At 43.2% G+C, this 12396-nt stretch overlaps 1 protein-coding gene across 5 annotated transcripts in view; it reads left to right on the forward strand.

The window, feature by feature from the left end:
- The window catches only part of RABGAP1L (RAB GTPase activating protein 1 like), a 453918-nt gene that overhangs the window by 291437 nt on the left and 150085 nt on the right, over positions 1–12396 (forward strand). For all 5 annotated transcript variants that reach the window (XM_045838840.1, XM_045838841.1, XM_045838839.1 and 2 more), the window contains 2 exons: positions 704–829; positions 3348–3491. In XM_045838840.1, the coding sequence (XP_045694796.1) occupies positions 704–829; positions 3348–3491 (270 nt within the window). The remainder of the gene's footprint in view (positions 1–703; positions 830–3347; positions 3492–12396) is intronic.

A 12396-nucleotide genomic window follows, 5' to 3' on the forward strand; every position in this document is an offset into this window, starting at 1 on the left:
GGGTGTATTAGATTTTATTGGTCATTTAAATTTTAATGATGGAAACACACAAGATTCTTCCGGAAAAAAACTGTTTTTTATAGAAAGAAAAACAGCAACATCAGTAAGATTCTGGGAGGACAGTGTTGCACTTGCTACCATAACCGAAAATGCGCTTATCCTTGGACCCAGCAATCCTTCCTTGGGGATGACCCTTCTTTGGGGATATTGTTGGGGGAGAAGGGAAGCTATCTTCTGTGTAGAAAAGGGAAAAATGTAAGAGGAGGTAGAATCCTTTTACTGGCACAGAGAACACCTTGCAGGATAGAGGAGAAAGTGTTCGGGCAGTTACACAGCTGTGCGGAAGAGGGGTCAGTGTCTGGGGACCGAGAGAAGTGAGGCTGTTGCCTTTATGCATTTTTATGTTTTTTTAGTTTTGAATCACATGACTGTGTTATCTGTTTCTAAGACAGCTTGGTGAATGAATGAATGAAGGAAGGATGATTAAAAGCAACAAAAGAGGATAATTCACCCTAAGTGAGGAAGCTACAAACTTTGAACACAGATTCTTTACCTGTAACGCTGCAGAAGGCTGGCTCTGAAGAGCCTCTCTCACTGGCGGCCTTCAGCTGTGCATGCAGACGATGAGCACGTGGAGGGAAGGGAAGTTCTGACCCTTGCCAAGTGCCCCTCAGTCATGTTCCGTGTTTCTGTGGTTCTGTAGATGCCGGAAGAGCAGGCGTTCTGTGTTTTGGTGAAAATCATGTATGACTATCACTTGCGAGACCTCTACAAAAACAACTTTGAAGATCTGCATTGCAAATTTTATCAGCTGGAGAGACTACTACAGGTAAATAAAAATTTGGTTGAATTACAGAAAAAGTCTAATAAAATTGAAGAACTATCATGATTTGTGAAAGCTTAATGGAGTTCTACAAAATGCAGATGGATTTGGTTTCTGATCAATATCTACACTGTTTTTAAAAAAATTATTGTTGTTCAGTTAGAGTTACCCTGCCTTTTTCCCCTCGCTCGCCCCTCCCCACACCCCCCTCACGCAGTCAGTCCCCTCCCACGGTCCGTGCCGTGAGTCCTCTGTTCGTGCTCCTTTTCCCGCCCTGTTCTCCCCGCCCCCTTCCCTCCGGGCACCGTCAGCCTGGTCTTCATTTCCAGGTCTCTAGTTTTGATATTATAAAATATTTGTATAACCATTTTAGTATTTTTAAAGTCATTGTCCTTTTTAAATATTCAGCTGTAACACACTTTGAAGTGAGAATGTAGTGAGTAAAGTCAGTGAAGAGACTGTTGAGTGTTATTTGTAAAGAGATGAAGCTGTTTGCAGAATAAAAATGAAAATACTTAGGAGTTTTTTCTGTATTAGTTGGTACCAGTCCCACTCTTAGTCCATGTGCAGAGAACACTTTGAAGAGGCAGAAAGATACTGATAGAAAACATTATAGTGTGGAGACATACTTTAAAATTTTTCCCACGTAAGGTGAAGAGATTAAGGAAAAAACCTTGCGACACAGGCAGCAGAACGGTGATCGCGAGAGGGCACGGGGGAGTGGGGGAGGTGGAAGAGGGTCAAGTTGGGGTGAACGGTGACGGAAGGAGCCTTGACTCAGGGCGGCGAGCACACAGCACAGTGCGCAGATGATGTGTTACGGAATTGTACACTTAAAACCCATATAACCTTACTAACCACTGTCACCCCAATAGATTCAATAACAATTTTTGAAAAGATTTTTTACATAAGTTCCTGATTTCAAACAGAGTTGTTACTATTTTATAATATGTATGTGTAAATGTGTATATATATATATATATATATATATATATATATATATATATATATGTCAAATAGTATATAAAAAGATTATGAGGGCAAAGTTATTGACTAGTGCTGATAAAAAAGGATTAATGAGTAGCTTTGAGATTCCAGCTGAGATTAGAAATCTTAAATTTATAATGGGTCTACGCATTTCTTTATGTCAGGTATTGGGAACCCAAGAGAAATGTGAAAAAATACACATGAATGGGGTGACTCCATACTGGGGAGAAGAGCAGTGGCTGGGAAGAAGGTCGGGGGGGGGGGGTGTGGCAGGAGAGACTGGCGGGAGTGCGTTGACGAGACCTGTCAGGGGACCCGTGGGTGTCTGGAGAGGGGACAGGCGGGTGGAGACGGACATTTGCAGTGAGGTGGAGGGCAGGCTCCCTGGGAGCGGGGAGGCGGAGGCTGGAGGACCTTGAAAGTGAGGAAGGGATAGAGGGGTGGAAGGATGTCGGATAAACTGAGCACAATGGCAGGTGGGCATCGAGGGGAGGAAAGACTGTAGAAGGCTCTGGTAACTCCAGGCATTAAAAGCTATAGGCTCTTTTTTAGAGATTTAGCTTTTCCAAGAAAGGGTTTGCTTGGGATTATTCAGTTATTTTTCTCTTACAAAAGTTTATATTGTTTCAGAGGTCACTAATCTTAAGTACTTTGAGAGCCAAATACTTGTGCCTGGTAGATGAACAGCAGGTTCGCAGTAGTATGAAAAAACCCAAACACGTTTTTCCGTTGGCGCTTCCTGTGTGTTACCTGGATAACCGTCGGGTGCCCCATCTAAGGCAGGAGACAGTCACTTTGGGTGTTTCTCAGAGAGCATCCTGCACCAGACGTGGGATGTTTGCTCTGTTTCGTGGGCTGTTTGGGAAAGAAGGCTCTCGCATATCTCTGCCTTTCAGTTGCGGGAGCGCTGTGCGGATGCTGCCACTGCCTTCCCCGCTTGTGAAGAGCAGTCACTGGTGCAGCCGGGGAGAGAAGATAAAGCTAGCATAAAGGCCTTGGAAGGAGACACTCAATTTCATACATTATACACCGGCAGTTCCTGTATTTTGCCATTTTTTCAAGATATCATAGATAGATTTTTAAGAATTTAAAAATTTGGTTATGTTTTGGCCTTTTCTAAGTGCCAAAAAGTGTACTGAAGCAATATCACACAAGGCGATGTTGACATTAAGTACATCATCTCTCCCCTAGCCAGGGAGGGCTTGAACGCTGCAGGGGTGCTGTCACTGGACCCCGAGTTGTGACGTTCCCTGGAAGGCAAGTGGGTATTCCGGGCCTTTCCCAAGAGACAAAGCCAGTCAAGGGAGCAAGAGACGATCTTTGTTATTTGTTCCTGGCAGGCCTGTCTTTCCCTCCGTGATCCATCACGTCCCTAATTCTCATCTCCTGTCATCACTTCTGTGCCATTCTGTACAATTCAGTGGATGCTGCAGGGAAATGAAAGTGTTCATAGGAAGCTTGTTATAAATTGCAGTTGTTGCAGGAAATAAAGCCTCTCCCGTGTTCCGTCTGCTAAGTTTTCCACTTCGACTTTCAGGAGCAGCTGCCGGACCTGCACGGCCATTTCTGTGACCTGAACCTGGAGGCCCATATGTACGCGTCCCAGTGGTTCCTCACGCTCTTCACGGCCAAGTTCCCGCTGTGCATGGTCTTCCACATCCTGGACCTGCTGCTCTGTGAGGTAGGGCGACCCCCCCCTCGCACCCGAGCCAGAGTGGGAAGCAGTTTCTGCGCGACTCACACGGCTGCCGGGCCCTTCCTTTTCCGCCGCGGCAGTAAGCCAGTGAGCACTGACCGAAAAGTTCTGTTTCAGTTTGTATTAAAGACTGTTTTCATTGTGATTTTATTACTTGTGAGAAATGAAAATACTAAGGCACATATAATTCCTGCAAAGTAAAATGCGGTAATAAAATTTGTATAAGTCATTATAAGCCCATCTATGTGTACTAATAGATTATTAATATAAAGGACCTTAAAAATTAAATAAATGATTTAGAATCAGGTGTTTTAATAGTAATGCAGTTATACTCCAAGAGTGAATATAAGTGAAAATTTTATAATAATTAAACCCTCAACTTATAAGCTGTCTCTGTGTATGATGTTTGATACTCCATCCAGATAAGAGAGAAATGATAAAGTTTTTGTATCATGTAATTGTGCAAACTGATTTTTGAATATTTTGAAATATCCTAGAGTAGAATTATTTCAAAAAATCAGCTTGCACAATTTCTTGGGTATCTATAGTGTTTATTTCATTTATTGTTTTTAGTTCCTTAGATGACTGTGTTTATTTACTTTACTCTCTTAAAGAAATAAGTGATATTACACATACATACCACATCTACTAACCATTAAAATGTTTAACATTCTTAACAGTGTTGGAAAGTTGCTGGATGAGAAGAATTTTTTTACATTGGAAATATAAATGGATATAAAGTATAGCTGTCTGAAATTTAAAAGCTGTAGTAATTATTCAAAAGTATTGAATATGAGACTAACATGATCTAGGCAGTTTTGTATTCATATATTATTTTTCTTATATGAAGTTGCCTCTTTCTTAAAAGAAAGTTCTATTTTAATCACCCTGGAAACTAGAAATGTAATGATAAGATTTACAAGAGTAAAGTGGATCAGCTGCATACAGCATGACTTATCTCCCAGCCCACCACGGAGATGCCCTTTCACCTGTGAGCGGAGCTGGGGTTGCTCGTCCCAGGTCCTGGCCGGCCTTTCACGGTCCTTGCAGGCGCAGAGCGTTCTGTGGGCACATAGGCTTCTTAAACATTTCCATTGTGTTTTGATAAAGAAGGGCCAAGTGACTTGCTGAGGGTCACAGAATAAGTTCTCAAATATTGAATGCATTACAGCTGGAGAAATTGATTGATAACACATCCATTCTACTTGTTTTACTTACAAATTGGTTTATAAAATGCTATCTAAATTTAAGCTAAGTGCAGAATTTGGAGCAAAAGCCTTATTTGAAGTCAGATGGTGTGATCGCTGGACTGGTGACTGTAGTCTACAGTCACCTCCGCCTGGCGTTGGAGCACCGCTGTGGGGTCTTCTGGGCCCCGGATAGAGAGTTTTTCAGGAAGTGTTATCTTGAAGATAACTTGAATTTCTAATTTCAGTTGCTAAGAAAGATTAGCAAAATTTATGGTGAGGAAGAGAAGAGAAAATTTATAAGCCGTCTTATCACTTGTCAACTGTGATTCATAATCATGGGGTTTGAAACACCTTAATGCTTATTAAAATTGGTAAGAGTGTCACGGAGAGATGCCACTCGCCCTCTCTCAGACTGGTGCTCTGCAGCTGCTGCAGGGGCACACACATCGCCTTCCGAACGAGGGGGCGGGTTGTGATCACAGCGGTGGGCCAGCCGGGGAATAAGGGACACACCTTAACAGAGCAAAGTGGCTTTAAAGATAAATCTTACTGGGAACAATAGCACAGTAAGCTCCAGGATACTCGTTCTTTCCACTAACTCATCTTTGTCAGAGTATTATTTTGCAAAGGAAATTTTTAGATAAACTTTTATTTCCTGCCTGTCTGTGTTCTCTGTCCATTTCCTTCTTGTAGTTAATAAAATATTTATATCAACGCTATTCTTTCACATGATAAAATATTCTAAAAGAAGAAATAGTAACATAGTCTTAAATAGAATCAATCCATTTAAGTTTTTTTGTCATATTCTCTATTTTTTAAGAAAACGACTCAAATCTTGATGGTTATAAATTAATGTTTAGTTACAAAGGGAAGGCTAGGAAATTTTCAGATGGAAAGTGTTAATTTTTCAAAAGCTTTTCGAAGGCCCTCCCGGCCTTCACTGCCCGGGGTCATTACCCCTCCAAAGAGCGATCGCGATCCTGACTTAGAACACCATCGGGTAGACTGGACTGTTTTTGAACTTTACATAACTGGAATCATACAATACGAACTGTTTCTTGTGTAGCTTTTTCACTTATCATTGTGTTTGTGAGAGTCGTCTGTGTGGGGTCATGTAGGTGTGGTTGGTGTGTCCCATCAGAAATGTACCACCGTTTCTCCATTCTTCCATTCTATTGTCGATGGACATCTGGGTCATTTCCAGACGAGGGCCATTATGAGTGGTGTTGCTGTGAATGCTCTTGAACTTGTCCTTCGGTAAATTCCTTTTTGGAATTGCTGGGTTAGGATATGAATGCACTAAGATTTACAGATGCCACCAAGCAGCTCTTCAAGTATTTTGAGCATTATCTTTTGAGTTGTTTCTATTCACTAAAAGTCTCCTTGGGATCAAGGACTAGTTTTTATTTTATTTTGTTTTGTTTTTTAAGAGGGCAGGTCCTGCATCAGATTAGAATTCATGAATATGAAACAAAATGCAACTCATTTGGTGACTGAAGTCATTTCCTTGATCTCCGGAGTTGCATGCAGATGGGACCCAGGGCTGGACCTGAGGGCCGAGCCTCTGGTTCTTCCCCGAGAGGAGTCGGCCTGGTGGGGAGTGTCCAGCAGCATCTTCCGTTGTGGGGGAAGCTACACAAAGTCAGCTTGGTACTGAAGTTAAGATAATCGGTGCTTCAGTTAACCCCTGCTGTATCCCTTGTTCATGTCCTTCGACCAATCTGTGTCTCAGTTTCTTCATCCTTTAAATGAAGCTGACGATACCTATCTCCCAGGTGTGTGTGAATAACTAAGTGAAATTATGAATAATACGGTGCTTGGCACTGTGTCTGTTACATCCTAAGTAACCATTTCACATTGCCCTTCATTCTGCTCTCAGTTTCTTCACTTAACTAGCAGACCGGGAGATTAAGAGAGGGTCAAGTATTTGCCTTTCCAACAACCCTTGTCTACCCTCCCCCAAGTTGAGATGCTTCTTTGCTGAAACCAAAATTTTAGCCATTGACCTAAATGGAAGTTACATTCTGTTTCCTTTTGACTGGTGATTTAAGTCATCCTCCAATAATAATTTTTCCACCTTCTTTCAAAAGACACAAGGAAAGCAGTATTTCTTTTAGTCTTGACAAGATAACTGACATCCAGTATTTGAAGCTGACTGTTCCCAGATAGTTCAATCTTCAGAGTATCAAATATATTCAGCTTTTTATAGTAACTTGGTATTTCATGAAATGTAAGAAAATCGTTGACCTTTCAAATTAGAGTATATTTCTTGCCTCTCCTTTCTTCTTAGGATAATAAAAAAAAATATTATTTAAAATATCTTGTTAAATACAAGGGGGATCAAGTATAATCCCCTTTCAGGGCAATTTTCTGGAGCTGTAACCTGAAGAGGAGGTTTATTATGTAATATTCTTACTCTTTGCCCCATCTTCCTCCCTCAACAGTAATATGTTGAATTTTGAGAAATTGAGATATAACTGACATAGCATTTTGTGGGTTTGAGGTTTATAACCTGTTGGTTTGATACGTGTTGGTTATATATTGCAATACGATTACTACAGTAGCATTAGTTGGCAACTTTATCAAATAATACCATGAATTTAAAAAAACATCACAATGGGCCAATATAAGGAATATTAAGAATTCTAACATAAATATAAAACTTTCTGAAAACTTTAAAAGTAGTGATTGGCCACGAGAGTGTGGGGCAGGGAGTTGTGGGGGGGTGCTTTGACTAACCAATCAGTATTGTGTAGTCTACTTTAGAATTTTACTTAGCAATAGAAGTCTCCAGGACTAGGAAAGACTTTCTCTAAAACCCTGTTTCTGGACCTGACTTCGTCCCCACCTGCAAGCTTTTTGTGGCCCTCGCATCAGCTGTGTCACAGCTGTGTCTTGTGCTTTCACTGATTTTGTCGTTGCTGAGGGAGGTGGGAACCTCGAGTTAGGATGGCGGAGCCATCGTCCGTGCTCGTGCTTCCTGCGACTTGTAGAGGAAGGGTTACTCGCGTATGCATGCACTCATTCATTCATTCATTCATTCAACACAGATGTATTGAGTTCCTGTTAAATGCTGACACCATTCAAGTTTGGGGACACAAAAGTAAAGAAAAAGAGGATAAAACTCTTGCCCTCGTTACCTTGTAGAAGAGACTGATGATAAACAAATGATCAAGAAGAGTATGTAGCAGATCAAAGGTGAAAAGTGCTTTGGAGAAATATAAAGGAAGGAGGAGAAATGTGGCAGATTTTAATAGGGTCCTTTGACCATCGGAGAGAATCTGGATTGTCCTAGACTGAGACAGGAAACCCCTGGAGAGTTTTGAGTGGGAGAGGGACATGCTCTGACGCCTGGTCACTCAAGTCGCATTGCTGAGAAAGATTTTTGGGAGCGGTCGGAGGCCAGTTAGGAGGCAGTGCAGATACCTGGGTGGCTTGGGCCAGGCTGGTGGTTCGTGGCAGTGCAGGTGTGAGAAGTGGCTGAGCTCTGGACAGGATGTGCCGATGGGTCACCCGGGGTAAGGTGGATTGATCACGGGTTTTCAGTCAATGTGGTGGCGGGAGGGAAGGACTCGTGCAGCTTCCGCGCTTCCGGGAGCGTCTCGGGGACAGACGATGCTCTGGAGTGACCGGGAACTTCACCGCGACTGCTTTCTCCTGGCAGTGCTCGGATTACAGTCTCTCTGCAACGTTTGCTCTAGAAGCAGGTCCTGGTGGCCTTGGGGACACTTAAGGTCAATGTTGGTACATTTAAGTAAGAAATATAGAGGGTGGAATAATTACAAAAGCTGATCAGCGGTGGAGTAGGCACGTCCAGCCTCATCCTTTAAAGGTACATTTTACCGTGAGAATTTGAAGACTCTCAAAGGCCTGACGTACTTTGAACCTGTTCAGGAACCTACAGTATTTAGTTGCTATTGGCTGAGCTCTCACAGTGGAAATGAAGATTACTGACTTAAAGGTAGAGGGTGATATTTTTTTTTCCCAGTGAAAATCTTAGAGTTCATCATGAATTGGATAACTAAAGTTACAGTATTTTTGTGGCAGAAAAACTCATAGCAGGTGAACTGTGTATACCTGGATTGAACAAAACAACTAAACATCTCATTACTTTCAAGATTGAATATTTAAAGCATACCAAGAAAGCATTAAGGCACACGGTGGACTTCTGTGTCTCCACCTCTTTGGTCAGGAGCTGACACAGCACCATCGGGCGCAGCTTTGCGCATCGCTGTGCCTGCCCGACCACGCCCCCTTGGCCTTTCTCGGAGGGACCGCCGCATGGAATTCAGGGTCTGTCGTCCCACACGTACATCTCTGTGACATATGGATGGATCTCTCAGCAATTTATCATTGGACATGTTTGGGAAACACTCACTGGTTTATCAAGTCTACTTCCAAAATAGGTCTTGAAACCTTTTTTTTTTTTAATCTCCAAGCCAGTAACCTCTCAGCTGGTCTTCCCACTGGACACCGTGTCTCTTTTGTCCCACTGTCCCCCACAGCACCCAGGGAGATTTTCACAAAGCGCACAGCAGACCATGTCCCCTCTGCTGAGAACTCTTCAGGGCTTTCCCGCCAAGGATAGCTCCCATGGTCTCACTCGGCCTGTGACCTTGCCCTTCCTTCCTGTCCAGAGGTACCCTGGGGTCGGTCTTCCCCTCACTCACTGGGCCTCAGCACTGGCCCTCTTTCAGTTTCTGGAACACCAGAAATCAGTCTGGGCTAAAACTGTCGGTATATTCTTTCCTCTCTGCCTGGAATGCATTCTTCGCTCTTTACCTGGCTAACTCCTTCAAGTCCAAAGTTAAACGTCACTTCTCCTAAGAAACTTTCCGTGATCACCCATCCTTCAGTAGGTCCTTCCTTTTACTTTTTCTCGTAGCACTCGGTGTATTACTTTTCTGATGCCTATTTCTTCCACTAGATTATAAGTTTCCGAACAGAGAAGCTGCATCTCTTTTGCGTGCTGCTGTGTGCCTAGTCAGCTTATAGACACACAAGAAATATGTGTTGATGGGAAAAAAGAACAGAGAATTAATGATGAAATTATTTTTATTATCTTACTATAAATGTGTTCATGAAATCCTATGGGCTGAAAAATAACTTTGCTCTTGAGTTTTGATATCTGCAAAGTGATATAAAACATTTCAGTGCTTTTCATTGTCTGGAAATTGGATTGTGAAAGCATCTACTTGATACCTGTTTAAAGACTTCCACTGTAATTATTAATAACAACAGTCCCCCAACATATAAATTGTCTAGATTGTACAGTGGAGGGGGAACACGCTCACACAGCATCAGCGGAAAGTAGTTGAAAAGGAGAACTTGCTTCGGAGAGTAGTTACTTGGCCTCACCATCTAGTTTTATTCATATCCATCTTGGGCTGATAAACTCTCAGTCTTCTGTTTGAAGCCTCAGAGATCTGATGACAGGATACAGGCAGGCTTCTCGGGAGCGTGCCTCTGGGCCACACATCATGCTAAAGCTCTCATACCTTCTTCCACGTGTTCTTAGCTTCCCTACGCAGACCGCTGCCCTTCACCCTTCTCGGCCTCTCAGCTAGCCAGCATAGAAATTGTTGTTTTGTCTTTTTTTTTAATTTACATGGGCAGATAGCCTGATTATTCTTGTCCATCCCTGTAGCAAACAGACCAATGGTCTTCACTTTTCTTAAGAAGCCCCATTACCTACTCTTCTTTCAAGGTCGAAGTCTTATCAGTCCTTAACATCGGTCGGGGCCTCTCAGCGCAAGACTCCTGCCCTCCTGCCCCAGGCACTCCTTCTGCGGCCAGCAGAACTTCCCCGGGAAACGGCTGCCTCTGGTGCTCTGGTGTTCTTCTCTGGCTTCCCTCTGTGGGCACTTTGCCATCAGCATCCGTTGTTTGGCCCTTTTAACCAAACAATGGTCTGACCTTCTCATCACTTTCCCAGGGCCTCTGAATTGTATCTAGATGTACAATAAGTGTCCAGCCACCAGCACTGGGATTGATGATTGCATTAGTTAAAAAGAGGCATAATAGGACCTTTTAGTTTCCTGCTTTTTGGATTGCCTTTTCAAGGCTTTCAGAAACTCTTATTTTTTAGAAGTCCACTTGACATTTTGCTTCCCATCCATGTCCTAGTAAATAGTCCATTTTGCTCTTCTTTGCTGAGGAGTAATGCCAGAAAACTTTCCATGGAAAAGAACAATTTCCTGCATGTCCCAGTGCCTCCTCTACCTGTTGGACTGCAGCTCGGGCTCCAGCACAGTCGCTGGTTGCTCCTTACCCAAGGCACTAAGGGTCACGGTCCAGCTGTTCTCCGGCGTTCTTCTAGGTCTCTGGTTTGTGCTCACTGACAGATAGGCAAGACTCCACTCTGTCCACAAGGCCCCTTAATACACTGAAGGATTTGTCCATTCTTAGTATTCAGAATCTCTCTTTCCCTCTCTTTGTGGTAAGATGAAAGCTGGATGCCCAAGAGTACTGATACAGCCTATATTTTAAATGCTCTCTTAGAATCAAAGCACATTTTATTTCATAATTAATAAGCTTCAGCATGAAAAGTAAGCAACTTAAAATGAATGACTATAGGTTGAAGTGGACAGTGTTGAACATATTCAAATACCATGGGTCAGTCCTGAAATATTTGAAATTTTCAGGCTTCGGAAAAACAGGTCCCCTTTAGCAGGCAGATAGCACTTTGCTTATTCACCTACCTACAGAGATGACCCCGTTCTTGTTCTTGGGGATGAACTGCTAATGAGAACGAGGGGTCTTTTCAGGGGGATGAAGCATTCTGCAATTAGTGGAGATGGTCGTATGACCTTGCAAATGTACGAGAAACCACTGAATTGCACACTGTTAAAAGCTTGATTTCACGCTATTTGAATTCTAGCTCAATCCTAAAAATAAAGTGGAGGCACTGGGGCGTGCTTGTTGAACACATCAACTCTGTGGACCTTTCCGAGAGTCGGGGTTCTTTGAGTATATGGCCCTAGAAATCTGCGTGCTTCACAGATGTTCCTAAGTTTTTAGATTTTCCAAGTTTAAGGAATGCTGGTTTAACAGTTTTTCTGACTCACACATTGAAATATGTTTGAGCTAAAGATGCTCTTTGGTCATTTTAATCCTCGACAGCAGCAGTAGCGGAGGGTCGTTGGGAACTACGCGGTGTCCACGTGGGAGTTGCTGATCTTCTGGGGGACTGAGAGCAGTGAGCAGAGAGGGAGGAGACGGGGCGCTTTTCATCTCTCAGAATTTATTCTATCGACGAATCCTAAAAATAAAGTCACAGTTCAAGGTGATTAGTTCAGGGAAGCACAAGCCCTAAAGGGAAATATCCACCGAGGTCTCTGTGGTTGCTGCATTTCCAGCGTTGTCTCCGGGGGTGAAAACTTGGTCTGCTCATTTGTTTTCAAGGCTCTTCTGCTCTGCTGCTCCTGTGGGCCTGTCCGCAGAGCCGCGTCGGTAGAGAGCAGGGGAGTGTTTGAACAGCCAGGCTTCCTCGGCGCTGGAGTCTGGACCGGGTTTGTCTCGCAGCCATGCTGCAGCTGGGCCGGCTGTGGTGAGCAATGGGCAGGTATTTCAGTTCGTGTGCATTTAAGTCAAGAACACGACTGAACCTTCAGCTGCCACACAGGGAATGGAGATGAACCTGCGTTCTCCCAGTACAGGCTGTTGGGTGCGGGCGCTTATTCAGATTTTTGCTCTCACTA

This window comes from Phyllostomus hastatus, unplaced genomic scaffold, assembly GCF_019186645.2.
Source record: "Phyllostomus hastatus isolate PE091 unplaced genomic scaffold, TTU_PhHast_1.1 phas_contig_283, whole genome shotgun sequence".
Lineage (NCBI taxonomy): Eukaryota > Metazoa > Chordata > Mammalia > Chiroptera > Phyllostomidae > Phyllostomus > Phyllostomus hastatus.